The sequence below is a fragment of the Ciconia boyciana genome, chromosome 11 (genome assembly GCF_034638445.1).
Source record: "Ciconia boyciana chromosome 11, ASM3463844v1, whole genome shotgun sequence".
NCBI lineage: Eukaryota > Metazoa > Chordata > Aves > Ciconiiformes > Ciconiidae > Ciconia > Ciconia boyciana.
In genome coordinates, this window is record NC_132944.1 from 4985784 (window position 1) to 5005001 (window position 19218).

Here is a 19218-nt window from a genome sequence, read left to right on the forward strand (position 1 = left end):
ATTCTGATTTATTAGAAATCCTGAAATAAAATTTGGATTTTTTTTTCAAAAAGATACAATTTATTTCAGGCACAGCTACTGAAACGAAAATACTGATAAAAGTCTAATGGAGTGCATTATGTAGGTCAGACTAGAGAATTGCGATGGTCTTTCCTGGCCTTAAAAATCTTTTAAGATACCATTTTTCCTAGCCATACACACGATGTTGCTTGGTTATGCAGCCTCCTTGTCTCAGATTTTGATTCATGAATTTTGTCCACTTCTGCTTTTTCAAAATGCTGCCTTTCAGATAATTTTTTGAGCCCATCGCTTTGTCCATGGCACCCCTTTCACAAGCTCCTCCTTTTCTGCTACACCAAACAAACTCACTCCTCTTCTTTCATGTTTTTTTTCTGCAGGGGCTCTGCCTATTTTTTTCAAAGCAGTGAGTGAAAAAAAGCATACATTCCTAAGGATAAACTTACTTAAATAAATATAAAACTACCTCAGAGAGGGATTAGAAGAAATGTTAGTATTTTGAACAATAAATGCATATTCAAAAAAGCAGTATATCTCATTATTTAAAAATACGATCCAAATCTTGCACTCTTCTTTCAGGTAACTTCTCATTTGCTGCTTTGGAAGTTTTGCTTGATAAAGGCTGCGGGATATGTTTCAATAACAAAATGCTAAACTCGGAAAGCTTTCTGAAATAAAGAGGTCTGTGCAACTCCACCCTTCTGTGAATGATCTGAAATGACTATAGGTTGGCAGAAGGCCCAGTTAATTCAACTGTTAATTAAAAAAATGTGAGAGAATGCACTCTGCCAGGAAGTAGAAGGAAATGTAGAAGCCCAGTCGTTACTCGCTGTAGCATGACCAGAGTAATAATATTTTAGAAAGCACGCATGCTAACTAGGAAAAAGAGTACCTTTCTCAGCCACAGAGAGGTTGGGATCACTGCAGGGTTTGCACGGTCCAATCATTTGCTGGATCAAGGCGCGCTGGAAATTTGGAGGCTAAGGGAGAAGAAAGTTAGCACAGAAAAGTAAAAAAAAGAAAAGTTACAGAGTTACGGAACAGCTGGTGCAGAACCGTGGGGCTTTCTGTTTGCCTTTTTTTAAGCAAAGAAAGTTTTTTACTAAAGAAAGTCATGGGAACCTTACGCTGTGTCTACATTAGCAAGTACTGCAGCGCAATACTAGTGGATCTCTAGAGTGTAACAGTGCTGAGGACCCACAGTTCATGCTGCTTGTGTTCTCTCGAGGAGTTATTTCAAACTAGCTCTAGCCTGGTCTTGTGCCCATTATCAGCTCGAATGCATCATGTGCCCTTCTGGAGCTTACCTTTTGCTTTGGTTTCATTTGAAAGAATTGAGTTTGCGTGCTCCGAGACAGTTCTCGGAGGTGAACTGAAGTGCGATCAGTGGCCATGATCAGGAGATTCCCTTCAAAAGTGGATGCCAGGGCCACATTAAAATGTTTATGTGTAGGCACACCCTAAATTTTTCAGTTTATCCAGAGGAAGTAGTAGATACGGGCACAGATTGTTTGGAGACCCTTTATCAGTGTATTATTTTAGCATCTTGTGGTTTTTGATACCTCTGGAAATCGCCATAAAGCTATTTAGAATCAACTTTAAGGCTAAACTGCAGGACGGCCATCGTTACAGAAAAATGAGTAAATAAAATGGGGTGACTACCTGCAGTGGACCAGGGCTCATAGGATAAAGTTGGGAAGAAGAGTCCATTTTCACAGCGTGTATCTGCAATTTTAACAGTCATTACAATTTGTATCACTTGACTACCAAAGTGGGTGGCTCTAGGGGGCGATTAACATGAAAAGTTCTGCGTTGCCTCTGAAAATGATCCTAAGTAAGTTGTTGTGCTTTCCAGAAATAAAAAGGGAAGCTTTAAAGTGGTCAAAAGTAGTAAAAATGAAGTCACAGTTTCAGGTGGTTGAACTGATATAAAATAAATCAGATCTGCTACCTGTCCGTTTTCCATGATGGCTGCGGGATACATGGCACTGCTAGGTCGGTCCCGATGGGCTGGCAGCAACATCATCATCTCCCGAGAGTGGCGGTACTTATCTGGTAGAGAGGGAGAGCCTGTAAACAAGTGAGAATAATCACGTACACGTGACAAACAACAGCCATGTCTCCGCATGCCCAGTGATCTAGTCCTCCTTTGCAATTTGTTCAGACGGATGATCTTACAGGACTCAAGAGAACATGGTGCCGAGCCCACTAAGCAGCTAACTGTTGGTGGGGTGCATAGCACAAGGATGAAATAAGAACTGGCTTGTTATATACAATTAAGGACATACCATGTAAGGTGTATAAGATATATGCGTCCCTAGTTGTATGTTGCAAAGTGCTTCCTCTTAAACAAAAAATGGGCATCTGTGTGGAATCAGCTGTGGCTGTGGTGTACAGTGCCTAATGCTCCCTCGCCCCATAAAGTATTGTACAGTTATAGAAATGCCATAAAATTGTGCATTTTAGGACTAAATGTGGAAGAAAGGGATAAAAGCTTGAGATACACCATTCAGTTAAAGCAGGAAGCTACAGGCAGCTACTTCATTCCTCAGTTCGGGTAGAGATAGCCTGAGGTGTTGCCATTTAGTTGGCAATACCTTGGTTAGCTTCCTCTTCGTTAAAGCAAAACGAAAACCAATAATAAACAGAATTTTCTATAAATGTGGGTGGCACTTTGCTTATAATGCCGCTGGGTAATGTATGATTACTACTGAGCGTGTTGGTATACTCAGCCATTTTATGACAACAGGACGTTTACCAATGCTTGGAGTTACAGAGTAGGAATATGCTTGACTTAACTATCAGTTATCTGTATAGTTGTCATTTAAGAAATTGGGGTATTTCATATAAACGGCTTCCTGGCACGTGGAATTCTTTGGGACTCGTGTCCTTCAAGATGAGTGCCACGTAACAATATGCCTTCTGATATGCAACAGCTGACAATGGACTTGCCAGAAGAATGATTCCCATTAGTGACTTCCTAAAGTCTGATACTACTGATACATGCATCCCTTGGGATGCAGAGTATTAGGCAGGAATTGATGTTCTGAAGCTGCTGGAGTGAGCTTTAATTTGCACTGATTATTTCATTGCGTCACAAACACGCACTTAACAGATGGCAGCACACAGCGCATTACAGAGCCATGCCGGCTTTTGGGGAATACATGCCCCCTTTTGCAAACTTTCCACAACCACACACATTACCTGAACAGCACTCCAACGTATGAGCAAAGGCATTGGTGCTGGTTAATGCAGCTTTTACCCCAGCAAAAGCAAACATGCAGTTTTTGGGACTGATATTCAGCACATAGTGGAAGGAACAATGTGTCCAGCAGAATGCAGGGTAAGGTCCTACAATTGCAACAATTCCATCAGGGGTGGCAGATCCCAGATTAATCTACACCCCACCCCGACATGAACAGCCGCAGAGTATCTGCATTCTAGTTCCGAACTCATTTTCTCCCCAGACATGAAACAGAAACATAATTAGACAACATTATTTGCTCTTATATACAACATCGGCTTGGAAAACACAGTGTTAACACTTTATGCTGAGTCTCTTTTACTCACACATCACAGGTAGTCCTGTTTCTGCATGACAAATGTAAGGATGCTGAACTTTTAGGTGTGCCCAGAACTACATCACAGCACAACCTACACTGTAAGCTTTTCCCTTTTATTTATCTTGTCATCCTTGTTCTTTTATATCCAAGATGCAAACCACCTCTATGTGCCGTCAGTTTATATGGGATTATAGTTTCCACAGACCTTGCACTGCATGACCTGAAAAATCCCACATGTGCTAAGTACGGTGGCAAAGTCTAGTTTACAAAACAGCTCTGCTGTTTGGTACCCTAAGTTTGTCAATAACTATAGCTATGAAGATTGTAACAGATTATGCCAAGTATCCAGTCTGCAAACAAAATTAAGTACTGATACCTCTGAACTGTGGGCTACAGGAGGAGTGGCTATAACTGAAGCTTTTATTAATAATCAGGTCTGCTTCTTTGGACAGGTAGAGAGCACAATCACCATGGCTCCTTTCAGGGACTGGCAAAACTTAAAAAACAAAGTCAAAAAAAGCTTTTAAAAGCTTCCAGAGCAGCCAGCGACTATATAAAATGCTGCAGCATGTATCAGGGCTTATTCCCTTTAGCTTGTAGCTTGGTACACTTGATGTGTGCAGCACTGTACGTACTATTAACAAGAAACAAAAACTTATGCTGAAGACAGAGGTAGTTTTTCTTTTTTAATTATGAAAATGTTTATCCGCTTGTGACAAGTATTAGTTTTAAGGAATGAAACTGAAAATTAATATAGTTAAACTCCAAACTCAATGAATCTTTTCTCCTGATTCATCATTTTCATTACTGTTATGAAAACAGTTCGATCCTGCACCAAATCGTAACTGCTTTGCTTTAAGAAGGAAGTTTTAAATGTAAGTATATGGTTTCTTGCAAAGTGCTGAATAAGACACCAGGACTCATTTTCTACACCTTAAAAAGGGGGCTGTGTTGAGGAAGCAGTAGGGATGCCTTAAGAGGTGAGTCATCAAGTGTCAAGTGGGAGTTGCTTTTAGAGTGCCTCAGAGGAGTCCCAACCATATTTTAAATGGAATTACTGAAAAAACCCTAACCCACTCCTAGCTCTTTCCAGGCCTTTTTGCATTACAATTTCTGCTTAACGAACATCGGCTTACACGAACCTTTCAACTCCAGTAAGGTTAGAGCAGTGCCTCATGAGTCACCTCAAATGAAGCCAAAACAAACTCTGACTTTCTTACTGATCCTCCACACAACAGTGTTACTTTCTTGAGAGGGAAGAAGCTACACAAGGGTCAAGCCAGGTGAAAACTGAAAGATACATACTTGTTAATCTGAAAAACAGAGTAACTAGTAATGTCTTTATCGTTAGCACAGAATTAGAAAATTCTTACTGTATTCTGATTACAATTCTATTTAAGACTTTTGCTCATGTCTGTTGTAACTAGTGTAAGGTTTGCTGCTTTAATCTGCTGTTCAGTGATATGATCAAATCATTAATCTACTGTCTTGATGACTATCCTTTAAAAAATTTTTGGATTAATGGCTTTATTATTTTCTTTGGACAATCCAAATAATTTTCTTGTGTTGCTGTTTTAAACATCAATGAAAGGGTCATTTTTTGGAAGCGGAGAATTTGAAGTACGAGTTCTGTTCCTGCTGGATTCTTAATACAAATGGCCATGGCTTCCTTTAGTCACTAACGGAACTAATCTATATTATAAAGATACCCATCTCCTCAGAACAGTGCTAGGAGCTGAGCTCCAGAAAGGACTTTGCAGTTAAACAGCGAAGGTGGTATAAGTATCTGGATAATGGGCTAGTGGTTTTTCACCTCTACATTAACGTTTGAATCAGTGAGAGAAGTATTTAAACATCTGACAAAAACCTAAAAATTCTAGATAACCACGGTCAGGTTACAGCCACAGGTGACAAAGATGCTAAGTTGATAAATTTAGGTGGCCTGTACGAAATGAACTGTTGGCCTTTATATACTTCCCGTCTGAAAAGTGGTTAACTGCAGCATCGTGACTATCGTAGCTTTGTTGGCAGTCTCAGCAGAAAGGCCAAGGATTGGATGGGTCATGGTGACTGAACTATCCTCTCACCTCTAGAGGTGGTCCCTCCAGGACAGAGATGAGGCACATTGGTGGGGGCAGCGTGGGGAAGCTTGCACGGCTGCCGCCCATGCTGTATCTGTTCTGTGGATAAATAGAGGGCTTCAGCCTCCAGTGTTGTCAATCCAGCACCTTTCACCAGCACTAAATTAAAAAGAATATAAATAAATACCAAAAAAAAGGAAAAAAAAAAAAAGGATAGAGGTGCATTGGCAGAGCTGCACATGTAATGTTTGTGAAGTACCTTGCTCCAGCCAGTGATACTGGTCTCTCATTTTCACAAGCATCAAATTCACCCAATTAAAAAACAAAACAAAAGGAAAAATCACCAAGGAGAAAAACAAAGCTGTATTACCACAGTGGAACTTAAGTGTAAGGGCTTTTTCTCGTTACAGAAACAACTCCATTCCAGACAGCGGTGTTGTAATAACCAGCATAGTGACTTGCACCCTGCGAAACACAGAGAGCATCTGGGACTTTACTAGAAATGAAATCCCATAATCAGCGAGTAATGTATGAATGCTGTGCTCACCTAACTTAAAAGTGAACAAAACTAGCAGAGAAGAAATGTTGTATCACAGGCTATCGAAACATGTTAGTAAGAGTGAAGAATAAAACAGATATATCTATTGAAGTATTTTTCAAAATCATTACTTCTCTTATTGTTTCCTCATGTGTGGTCATTTACACTGTCTGGTTTTCATCTCTGGGAGGTGCTGTTGGCTCAGCCATCAGCACCATACCCTCTGTAGCATTCATCACTTCGGTTTCTAAGCAACAGCAAAGAATACAGTAAAGAGGGAAGCTGGTCATGCCGTGAAGTCATCAAGCTCAGAAAGACTGGCACAGCCTGTCACTGTGAGCACTGGGCTTCTAAAGTGGAAAACAGCCCGAAACACTATGAGCACCAAAACCCCTCAGGTCCCCCGAAAGATTCAGACCTCACATGCCAGCTGAGGCACATCCATTTAAGGACATCTTCCGGATATGATAGCCCTGTGCTCAGTTCCACCTTCCCTTTCCTGTTATGCCAGTTTCTCTGGTTACTTTACTATTTGAATTGTCATTATTTGCCTTCCAGCCCTTGGTAATTAGTGAAGCTATTTGCCTTTATTTGAAGATGTCCACTTCTCACCTTCCTACTCCATCTGATCCTTCAATTAAATCACTTTGATGCATCTGTGTCATAACAACAGCCAGTCAATTACGATTTTACTGCAAGATTGAGCAAAAATGCCTCAAGCTCGCCCAAGAGAAAGAGCCCTTCTCTGTATTCTCTGTTCATAAGGAGACATACAGTTCCCCTGTATGGGAAAAAGGGGTAAGATTTAAATATCAGCCTCTATCTCTGACTATATCCTGGATAACTTCTTCAGACACCTGTGGAAATAGGTGTAGAAATTTGTGAACCTGCAACTGAGAATCCAAAATGAGAGGGGGAAAAAAAACTTGATTAGAAGTTACCAAGGTCAGGAGATTGCACGGAGTAGTTTTGCTTCAGCTCTGAGGCTTGGGAAGAAAATGATTAGCAATATCAAGACCAGCTACTGTAACAGCAAAGGCAATATGAGTACCCCTAGAGTCTGTTTTTACATTTTTCCTTTCTTCAAGAATTTCCCAGCAGGGAAGCCCTTCTTTAACTCCAGCATTTAAAATTTGTATCTTTCAACATTCATGGTATACACATGCTTTTGTATACATACATTTCTGCTAAATGGCCTCAAGTTCTTTTTTGTGCCATAATTTCATTAAATGTGTAAAATGATTTTTTGCCTTTGTCTTCATGATCTCTCTTTTAAGTACTGTACCAAAGACTATTCTTGTTTTCCTCTAGATTGTCTGCCACAATTTTGTGGCGGAACAATGGAAATCATTATGAAATTCAACTGCCTGAAACCAGCATGTGTTAGAGATACATTCCAAATACTGCTGAAAAAAATGATTAATCCATTTCTGGAAAATGAAAAACATTTTTTAAGAAATAATTTTTGAAGAGGCATTTACAGCTCCAAAAGAGAAATAGTGGTATATTTCCGTGTAGGTGGTCTTTCACTAATAAGTCAACAATGTTGCCAGGTTTAGGGGATGCCTGCAGGTCCAGTTAACCCTTCATTTGGGTCCATCCATTCTTACCTCGAGCACTGGAAGGGGCAGAGTTAATCATCTGGGACGGTGCCGAGTGAGTAGAGCTCAGGCTTGAGGTGGAAGGGCTAGCCTGGGACGAGGATAAAACAGAGACGTTGGTGACTGAGCCTTGGTACCTGGAGTTAGGGTAAGCAAGCTGCAGGAGGCAGAGAAATCATCAAGGGAGAACTGAGCGGATCCGTGCATTAGATATTTACCTGTCTCAGATCACCTAGTGCAGCCTCTGTCTAGGAAATAGCATCAGTGCAGGCCACTGTAAATCTGCAGTCAGGACTGTGGGACTCATTTCACCCACAAACCAAGAGCAATACTAACTGCATACGCTGATCAGGTCATATATATAACATGCTGACTAAAATATCACTTTCTGAAAGCAACAGCATGATCTTGGACCACAGTAGCAACTTTCACTGTACAAATGCAGAAGATTTCTTCCCAAAGTAAACCTAGCTGAATTACTCTGTCATCTTTCTTCAACAATGTTAGATTCTACCTCTTCAGTTCTTTGAGAAAAATATCACAGGCCAGATCCAAGCACGTGCATAGGTAAAGGGTGGTACTCCTAAGCATAATCCTCCAGAGCACGTTCAGTGCTGTTTCTAAGAACCGCTCCTGGCTGTGCTGGAGCTGTACCTGCATGTGGTACATATCCTCAGCAGTCTCGCCCACAGAACTGTCTGTTAGGATAACCAGGTTTCCTGTTTCGCTGGAGGTGTGGGATGACAGAGAGGATGATGAGTGTCGGACTGAACCAAGCAAGTTCAGTGGGCTGGAATAAAAACAGAGACAGAACAAGGGCATCATTTTTTTTTGAACCTGTGTTTTAATTTGTGAAGCCTGATTTTGTCCAAGCTAGTAAGTACCTGCAGTTACCTACTGCTTTAGGTCACCTCTGGATGTCAAACACTTTTGAAAAATCAGGCTGAATAAGCTTAAACAAATCCATAAATGTGAGTAAATATGAAAGAAGTGACAGTAAGGCTACATGTAAGACAACATAGTATGTAGGATGCAGAATTTCACAATCCAAAGCCAGGTTAACATTGTGTCATGATGCTGGGTGCGTACTTGTTTTGTTTGTAACAGAACATTCTGAAACCACTCTCATTTTTAATGCTGAAGTACGATGAGTGGGAGCAGCTTAAAAAAACATTCCAAAGGAAGCCAAGCACGAGACACACAGGTCAAACTACAGTTTTCCTTATGGCATCTGTTGGACCTCAGCATTACAGTCGAAGGCAACTTTGTAGCTGACAGTAAATTAATACAGCCCAGCTGGTGTGCAGGCTGCACCCTGATCTCACTCATGAAATTAATTTTTTCTTTGTCACTCTGAATCATGTACACAAATACATATTTTGCACACTATAGAATCTCCCTAGTTTGCCCTAAGAACTGAAAAAGGCTTTACAAAGTGAGGAATTTTGAGGAAAAAAAGAAGTATCACCCAGACACCAATTGTCAACTGCCAAGCCACTAAAGAGCTACTCGATTTTAATAGTAAAAAGAATGTCACCATCCTGGATTCATGTACTAAAGACCAAGTTTCCGCAGCTTTTCATGCCAGCCTTTAAAAAACAGCTAAGCTATGTGGGCCCACCAAGGGAAATAAACACGGACGAACAATTAAAATTTCATAACTTCAGTGACATTCCTGTCACTGTTTTTCATACTGGCATGGATGTATACATTTTCAAATAAGCAGTTTTGGCTGGATACAAAACCACTGTTTTGCCCTGAAAATCCCAATTTTTATCCTCAATCTTTATCTCAGTTTTTCTAGATGGGTATTCAGTTTGAATAAGCATCCACATTTTCAGATGTTTCTGCAAAGGCTGAGCCATTTTTTGGTATTCTGATCAAAACACCGTGGCAGCCTTTCTTAGATTTGGGTTCCACTTTGATCAGAATTATAAAAACCAATGATGTTTTAGACTTGGGTCTAAAACAAGCAATAAAATTTTCCTTTAATGGTAGACAAGGACCCATTTATTTGCTGTTTGCGTAACAGAAGTAGAAGTTGGAACCTCCAAAGTCAGATTGAATCTGGAGATCTGAGTGGCAGATGTGTGTTTCTGCCTCTACAGTAAGTAAAGTGATGGACTAACACTTGGAGGTGTTTAGCATTTGCTGCAAATTGGATTTCTCAACTTTTTGATTCCAATCCTCAATCAAACTAATAATTAGCACTGAATGAAGACAGAAGACACCTCTACCAAAACTCATCCTGCTCCTCCTGCAGTACCGTTAACCACTTCTTAGATCCTTGAATCTTAACGCAACAGTGTGCAGAGATCCTAGATACTGCAGTAGAAAAAAACAGGGTACCTGTGTCGATGCACCAGCTTTATGCTCTCTGGGCTCATAGGTCCATGCGAAACCAGAACATTGCTGCGTGGTGTACTAGTGCCAGAACAGGCCGGACTCAGCTTATCCAAACCAGGTAACTCCTGCAAGGGAAGCATGCTTTAGCTAAGTTGGTCATGGAAAATTACAAGTTTTCTTCTCAGGAAAATCCTGATCTGTTTCCACGTTCTCTACACTTATCCTCAGTTATCTTGCATTTCCACAGGATAAAGAGCTTCAGTGCTTTACAACCCTCTTCTCTTTATTTCCAATGACACTTTCTAGCCACTATTTTAGGAATTTGGGAGGAAAATAGAGGCATAGTATGGCCCAAATTACAGCCACCTACATTTTTCAAAAAAGAAATGTGAACTCAAAAATACAGATCTTGTCCAAACTCTCAAGAAAGATAGTGAACTCAGAATGGCAACGGCGACCTGTACGGATCTCATCTGCTTTGAAAGAGAAAGGCCGTATTTTAAAATTCTGGTGCTGTTATTTCTGACCATCCTTGCATAGTGTTCACTCCTAAGAATGGAGGAAAAAGCCTTCAACTTAGAAGCACCTTAGAAAATACATACTGCAGTTGGAAAGTAAAGTGCTAACACACATATTTCACATAATACTTTTACATTATAGAAAGATATCCTTTAGTTTGGTTGTGACAGTGTTTGAGATAATGTCTAGGTATCCATAAACTGCACTGCAAATTTCTGAGACCCACCTGGCAAAGACGTCTCAAGTATAGTTGTCACGGAATACTAATACGCAGCAGAGCACACACAGAAGGAAAGGTATCATTCCTAAGGGATGATATTTGTACTTCTGGTATGTGACAGGTGGTGTGAGCCGGGCTCTGGAGGCAGTTCCGCTGACTATAGAGGAGCTAGAGACCCGTAATAGTGCATGTCCTGATCACCAGAGTGGGATGCGTAGAGTAACCAACAGGAATTCCTGTCGCTGCCTATATAAAAACACTTCTGGAGGGCCCAATCCATGTCATGCTACTCCAAATTACAGCAGTTCTTTTGAAGAGCTCAGCGTCTAACACTTTCTGTTAATCGTCATTCCTCTGTTTTACATCATTTTCTACTATGTAAGACAGTAGCTGAAAATTAAGCTTTACAATTGTTTTGTGATACAACAAAGAACATACAAATATTAAAAATTCTACTTTAAATTAAACGCTAAGTTAACAGACTTACTAGGACTTCCGTCTTGCACAAAAATCAAGAACTCTTTTGATAATTTGGCAATCCAGTAGGTTCAATCGGTGCTGTATCAGCCCAGTTCTTTTGTGAACCTTAGTGCAACTGATACAAGTTTAATCATAAATCTGAATGGTTCAAAATGGGAAAAATGACTGTCAGCTTACGTGGTACAGACTGGATCGCATCATCTGGAACTGGTCTATCAGTTTCTTATGCAGGGGACGCATTTCTGGGTGTACAAATTTCTCATGGACTGCCAGACCCACTCCTAAGACATGTACCTGTTTAAAAGAAAACATCACAAACCCAAATAAATTGTGTCTAAGAGAGAGAATAGAAGCCTGTCCCACAGTTCTGTCAACGTGCAAGAAAGTACTGTAAAATATGCCACTGTTCATTTACAAGACTGCTGACAATTAAGCAAGCCTAGGAGACCTGGCAAGTTCATACTACTTCAACAAGTACTTTAAGTGTGAGACAAGTACATTTATGTCATGTTGGATTACTTTTGTTAAGAGATAACTGTAAAAATTTACCAGATTGATTCTTTCTTCAGAGTGAGCAGCATTACGTCCTCACAGAGATAATTCATTGTGACAAAGAAAATTCCTTCCACCCAGTGTCAGAGAAGGGGTCAAAGTTGCCAACAGAGATTTCTAAAAGGAGTTTCTGATAATTGAGCTGAACAGTGGCAGTGTGGCATGCATAGTCACTCTTTCTGTTGCTCATTATTTATTTTTAAAGGTCACTTTTTCAAAGGTCAAACATATAATATTAGTGACTGAGTGAGATTATATAAGCTCTCAGATGAAAGAAAATAGCAATGATAGCAGGCTTAAGATGTATATAATCCCCTACATGATCCAAAGTCTGTACAAACAATAACTAATTAATCTTCAAACATCCTCTTGAGGATTGAAGGGAGATAAGCATTATCTTTATTTTACAGATGGGAAATCTGAAATGCAGTTATGTGATTTGTTGAAGAAATGAATGGCAGGCTTGAAACGTGGCAAGATGTCTACTGGATAATAAATGGAGACAACAAAATTAATGTACTTTTAGCTGAGCTTCACCTCATGTCCCATAAGGTAAACGGCTTGTTCCTAAACTCCTCGGCCATCTCCCCACTCTTTTTGTTTAAATGTACTTTAGATCTCCTGTACCAAAATTCTTTGCTTCTGAATGAATCAGTTGGATCTGATATGTTTAGACTGACTGCGGATGAATCCAGACACTGCAGGAATGTTCTTTTGCATCTGAAAAACAGTACCTGTTCCTGCATGAGTTCCTTGAGCTGTGTGATCTTCTCTGCATCTCCAGGGTGCTTTGTGATATAATCTTTATCGAAAAAGGCCTGTAGAAAAAAACAAAAAAACCCAGCCTTCTGCTTACTGGAAGATATTTCATCGTAACTTAGTGTCAAAGGATGAGAGGAAAAGGTCCAAAAATCTTAGGAAAACTAAATGTATTAAGCTAACAGCAGCAGCTCAATTTTATTGCTTTTAGCACTCTGGGATCCAGGTAAAGCTACAGTATGGTTTTAGCAACCTTGATGATTCTGTTGAATCATGAATCTGACCAAGTTTCCCCATGTGATAGTGATGAGCAATACCACTAAGCCTTGTATCATCCAGTTATTTGTATTTTGTATAGTTTCCTTCACATAACTGCCTAAAGTTAAAGGAATTAAATGAGTAAAGTGGTAACTAATGTAAAGCATGAAGAAAGTTCTCTTCTTGGCTCTGTAGGGAAGACATGTCCTACACCCCTGGACTGCTGCTGCCATTTTTCAGTGTTTCACCCTAGACTTACCTTTTGCAATGCAGAGTTTAAGTAACAGCTTGCCAAAGATTATGCCAGGTAACATACTGCATATATGATCATTTTAGGGTTACAGTGAGTCTGAAATTAGGCTAGCAAAGATAATGGTTGAGTAGCACAAATTAGCAGCTTTTCCCGATTACGGGCCCAATCAGTCTGAATTACTATGAGCCCCACTGCCTCTACTGCAAAATGGATTTATCATGCAAGCAGTATTAAAAAAATCTGCCTCAGTCTTTTACCTGCCAAGTCAGGATTTCCAGGAAGCTAAGTTTCATTCTTGAGAAACCCCACTGTCAACTGTACCTACCTTCGATGCGATATCCCAACTCCACCTTTGGATCTTCCTGTTGACGTGTGGCTATGCAAGCACTGATGCAGAATAACCAAGTAGGGGCTTTAACCTCATATTTAGATAACGTGCATGAAAATGTCTTATCTTATTAGGTCATACTCTCTTTGAAAGAGAAATGGAAATAACATTGAAAAAGATGATACTAAATTCAGAAGCACAGCCTGGCTTACCTCCTGGTATCGTGCAATTCCCCCATTAACAGCTGCATCAATCACTCCATTCAGACACATGCTGAGAAGATTAATGTTACCATGCATTTGTTTATGCTGGTACTGGCTTATCAGTGTTCTCAGCTCCTGGTTTTTGTTCTCGACCACTTGAATGGCATTTTCCAAAGGACTTACTTCAACCTCAAAGGCAATAAAATATACTTTAATTCCATGGACACTTCACTGAGACTTATTCTTTTCCTTGTAATGATATGGTACTCTAGGATTCTTCAGTGATCTCTCTTAGTTTTTACTGCTTTGTACAAATTCAGTTACATTAACAAACTTTACGGTTAGCAGTGCTGTATTTCAGGTCACTGAGTTGCGAAAACGTCATTCTGTATACTGAAGACATGGCAACAATGCAATTATTCCATCTTTTTGGTACTGTCCCCATTATACTGTCATGTTCCCTCACATAATTCTTCTGGTTATATTCAGCAATTATTTAGACTAAGTGGTGGAAAAAGGACATACTTAAACATTGGTAAACTTCATCATTTTAAACTGCAAGATTTCAGCCAAAGGAGTTTTAAGTTGCCTATCCCATGTCCTCAGTAACTCATCATTTCAAACCCCAATTACAGGAACTATGAATGTTACCAGTTCTCTTCTCTCCACTTCAAACCAACGAGAGATCCCAGGCAAACTGTGAGTCAAGGTCAGAGTGGTACGTTCTATCCACAAGCTCTGCAAAGAGTAATTGAGGATGTCAGATACAGTGAATCACAATCACATCATCTATACCCTTACTACAGGTGCTAAGGGGATAAAGTTCAGAAAAGAATATATTAACCTCCTGAGCATTAACTTACTTTGCAGAATGTCATGCTGAAAGTCACTTGAACAACAAAACCAGAATTCAGTATGCTCTAAAGCAACACATTCAACATTTCTATTAATTTTTAAAGGTTGACCACCAATTCTGTCACGGGAACCAAGAAGACATTGTGGACATATATGGCAGTAAGAAAAAAAATTCCAGCCAAACAAAAAAACCCCATCCTTGCTTCAAAATGCATCTCTCCTGGCACTAAAATAACTCACCTTTAAACTGGACGATGCTTTAATCAGGTCAGGTGTGTAACCACCAGACTCAACACCTACCCGTTATTTGAGTTACTACAGTATCTTTGGCCATCAAACCAGGATTACTTGAAAGGCTATACCAGCATAAAATAATAAGACAGTATTCGCCTTGAAGAGATTAACACACAAACACTGCTTATTCGCTACTTCTACCTTAAATTCGTTCTCCTTGTCCTTTGGGCCTTTGTGGAAAGGCCTGTCATAGCGGAATTTCCGGATGTTGTTGACTCGGTAAAAGCTCTTTATGCGATCAGGGACACGGTCCATTTGCAGCACATCTATATTGTCTGGGATGGGAGTGACTGCATAGATCTGTAAATCTGTAAATTATGTCGTCAAAGAAAGCCACAGGACATCAAACAGGAAAGCTATCTCTACTGTGGAAATAAACAGGATGGTGAATTCAGAAAGCCATGCTCCTCTTTGTTTTCCCACACTCTTCTTTTGCAAGTGAGACGAGAGAACACTGGACTAGAACTACTAGGACAGTCTACAGAGTTATAGTACCTCACAGCCAGATTAACCAAAGAGGAAGATACCTGAGGATGCAGAGAGTATGTAGTAAGACATCCAAAATATCTACAGCACGCAAAATATCCAGTTCCTATTAGTTTTAATTAGAGCTAGGTGCCTCATTTGTGCAGGCACTTTAGTACATCTAGATGTATTTAGGTACCTAAATATCTAATATTTACCTTTGATAAATTTCGCCTTAGATACTTGAGCTTTGTCTACAAACCAAAGTTGTCCTAATTTCATCAATTTACAGTCCAGTTCAATTAAACTGGTTTAACCTCAGTGTTACAGACAAGATCTCTGCAAGCATAAACAAACCAACCAAGATACACATACGAACAACCTCTCTGTCTATGAAAGTATCAGTGTTACATAGCGAAGAAGAGTGAAAAGCATGTGTTATGAAAGACAAGTGGGAAACACCAGCCCATTTCAGGAGAGTTCACTTGCTGACAATGTCCTTATGGTTAAAGTCCTGTGCAATATCCTCGCTGTTGTCACACAAGCCAAACAGTGGTGTTCTCATGACTAAAATCTCCAAAAGTCTCTGCAGACCCATTCAATGTTATGTGGTTCAGTCCTTAAATGTACTTAGCATTGTATTGGTTGCATCAAATCACAGTACGGATTACCAGTGCGAAGAATGAGATTCAAAGCCTTAGATATAAAAGAGTTCAGCAGTTTAAAAGAAAGGGAGACTGCAAACAAATAATAATAATGATGTGAAAAATAAACACAATGGAAAATAACACTTTGGAATTAATACCTGTTCTCGACAAAATGTTCTCCAAGAGAAGGTATCGGGGATACTTTTAATGACACAACACATGCATTATGGCCATGCTGTTGGTAAAGGTTAAAACATGGATGTGACCAAGCACAGCTCTTTCCCTTACCCATCGAATATGACCTGCATTATTCCCTGAATAAAAAGTGACAGTTCTCTCCAACAATACATAGCGCAACGACCCAGTTAATATCTACTGCAGACAGGTGTATGGTTTTGTCCATATCCAGCTCTACCTAAGACACTTAGGAACTGAGGTGTCCAAGTTGATGACCTCTTCAATACCTTCCTCCTCTGTCCTCTACCACAGTTCTTCTAATCATAGTTTGCCCTTTCACTGAAGGATACACTGGGCATCACACTGCAATATAGAGTCATCTGGGTGGTTGGGATGCTGCATTGCAATGGCTTGTGGGAACTCACTCAGCATCCTCTGCTGGAAGGCTTCCAGCCTCTCATAGTCGTGGCCCCGACACACATACTCTTTGTTCTGCAAGAAGGACAAGCATAAATTAGTCTCCTTAAAAGTAAGTTAAATTCTATCGGCTTTTATCTCACTTTAAATTTTACCGCTTCACAAACAAAGATAAATGGCAATGCCACTACGCTAATGTGAGAGTAAAATGTGCATTTAACACAGCTGATATATTTTATTCCTTCCTGATTCTGTACAATGTATTTCATCAAGAAGTGATGAATAGGTAGACTATTCCACTGATTCCACTATTCCACTGATCTCTCAACAGAAAGATGCCTCTGATCCATACATACGTAGCATTCAGTCCTACTGTCTCTTCTTATTTGCTTTTCAGACAACTGAAAAGGGACTATTTCTTAATTGGACTATACTGAAACATATCAACCAAAACTTCAGATGAGGTCACCAGCTTGGCTGTTCTATGCTGGGAAAGCTGCTGTCAAATACAGTTTACACCAGATGCATAAAAGTCCTGAGGATTTCATAGAACAGAGGGAGATATATGTTTATCAGTTTATCAGTTATTCTGAGAGAGAAGTCATAACAAACTGTTCACAAAAATCATTGTTTAATCATTGCTGTATTGTCACAGCTGTACAATCCACCTCTGATCATGTTGAACAATACATCCTCAGGAACTCTCCTGTCTATAGTGGAGTAATACGGAAAAGCCTTACCAAGAATTCTCCGTGGCCACCTCGCAAATTCCCCTTCAGCCCTAAAAGCACTTTCCTCTTGATGAACAAAATTTCGTTTCTGCTAGTAATGGAAAGCTTGCATTTAGATATGCCTCTTGAGGCATTACACCACTTGTGCAGAGTTCTTGGATGCTTTTTGAGCCATCTCAAACTTCGAACAGCAAGATACAGGATTTCTAAAGTCCTCAGTGTCTTAACCCTCTTACCACAAAACTCAATTCTGATTGGTGTTAATGTCTCCTGATGCAAGACCAACCAAAGCAGGCAAATTCTCTAATTCTGGTAGTTTTAACTCTCGTACACATAACAATAACGAGAAGTATAGGGAGATTTTCCACCTTCATAAAACAAAGAAAGAATCCCAGCAAACAAGAACAGCTCCCCCCCTTCTATTTCTTGCATTTAGAAGCTGCAGTATACGCAATAATGTTTTGTTAATTGCTCTGGAAAAGGGTTCTGGCTGAGCAGCTCTTGATCTTGTAGCAAAATCAAAGAGAAAGCAGCAAAACCTGATCATAAAACACGGCCAGGGAGTGCAGTTATCTGGCTTTGCATTTCAACTTTATGGAACAGATCTCATGTTCCAGCTGGGACATATGTCACTTCGTATGCATCAGTCACAGCAACCAATGAACTGGGAGAAAAACTGCATGATGAATCTTGGCAGTAATGCCCAAACTTTGCAGCTATTAGTAAGTTTGGAGTGAGTCCATGTTTGAAGGTGAATCTCTTCATGACACTTACTGCATTCTCTATTTTAGCTTTTGATTGCAGCAATCCAGAAAACCGTAAGCCTATAAATAAAGTTATTGTGATTCTAAAAATAATGCCCTGAAAACACCTCAAAGCTAAATTTACTAGACTTTTCAGACAGATGCCGACACAAGATCTCAGAACGTGGCTTGTCAGGCCTTACTTGAACTTCTGGTAGGTGGAAGACATGGACAGTTTTAATTTACTTATGTAGGAAGGCTAGAAATAGATGCAGAATTCATAGACACATGAACAACGACTTTTCTAGACAAAGGGTCTTCAAAATCAAAGATGTAGAAAGAAGTTATTTTCTGTCTTAAGCTATACAGCAATAGAAAAATGAATGAGAAAAGGGCAGTTATTTGATCAATTTAAATCACTCCCATATCCATTTGAAAATTTTAAATCCATGTAAATCTTTTTCTTCCCTAGAATAGCTGCTTCCAATCTCTTTACAGTGTGATCCATGCTGATGTGATTGCTAATGGGCTTAGTCTGTGCTTCGCAATGTGTATGCTGTATGGATCATTAGAGAGAGAAAGGAGGAGGATGACTTTTAATGAGATTGCTACATTAGTAATCTGCTATCAGAAGTACTGCTACCAAATATAATTGCAGAATTAACAAGGATTATCATTACGTACGCTCATGTTCGCTGTTCATGTCTCCAGCCAAGTATCCATATTGTTACACCATTTCGCAAAGAGTAAGTGCTGTGCACTGAAAACTCGTGCAGCGTTAAACACGTAGGCAATGCAGGATCCAAGATAAAACTGTAGGATCCATAATATAATAAGATAAGCTAGATTCACTGATATTACTTCAAACGTAGGAATGCTTATGTGCCATAATGACTTTGTTGTCATTCATTTTCTGAAACGTCTGTTGTTAGATATAAAAAAAGCTTTTTTTTTGTAGAAATATAAAAGAAAAACATAAAAAGAAAATATATCTGTCAGGCTTCTCTGGAGATCTTCATGAAAGAGTAGCTACTGCTTCATACTGCAACACTTGTCATTTCCTCAGCTTCCTCTGCAGGTGTGTTCTGCACACTGATTCAGGCTGCTACTTTATGGCACTGTTCAACTTCACCTTTGAATAACATGAAGCCACCCTTCATCCACTGGTAT

At 39.7% G+C, this 19218-nt stretch overlaps 1 protein-coding gene across 1 annotated transcript in view; it reads right to left on the reverse strand.

Annotated features, from left to right (window-relative positions):
• DOCK3 (dedicator of cytokinesis 3) overlaps positions 1–19218 on the reverse strand; it is a 222533-nt gene that overhangs the window by 8398 nt on the left and 194917 nt on the right. Inside the window, exons 40-51 of the mRNA XM_072875713.1 lie at positions 16508–16649; positions 15010–15176; positions 14371–14457; positions 13729–13908; positions 12653–12736; positions 11544–11660; positions 10151–10272; positions 8456–8591; positions 7811–7892; positions 5669–5821; positions 1970–2088; positions 911–998 (exon numbers count right to left, since the gene is read on the reverse strand). Coding sequence (XP_072731814.1) covers positions 911–998; positions 1970–2088; positions 5669–5821; positions 7811–7892; positions 8456–8591; positions 10151–10272; positions 11544–11660; positions 12653–12736; positions 13729–13908; positions 14371–14457; positions 15010–15176; positions 16508–16649 — 1477 coding nt within the window. The remainder of the gene's footprint in view (positions 1–910; positions 999–1969; positions 2089–5668; positions 5822–7810; positions 7893–8455; positions 8592–10150; positions 10273–11543; positions 11661–12652; positions 12737–13728; positions 13909–14370; positions 14458–15009; positions 15177–16507; positions 16650–19218) is intronic.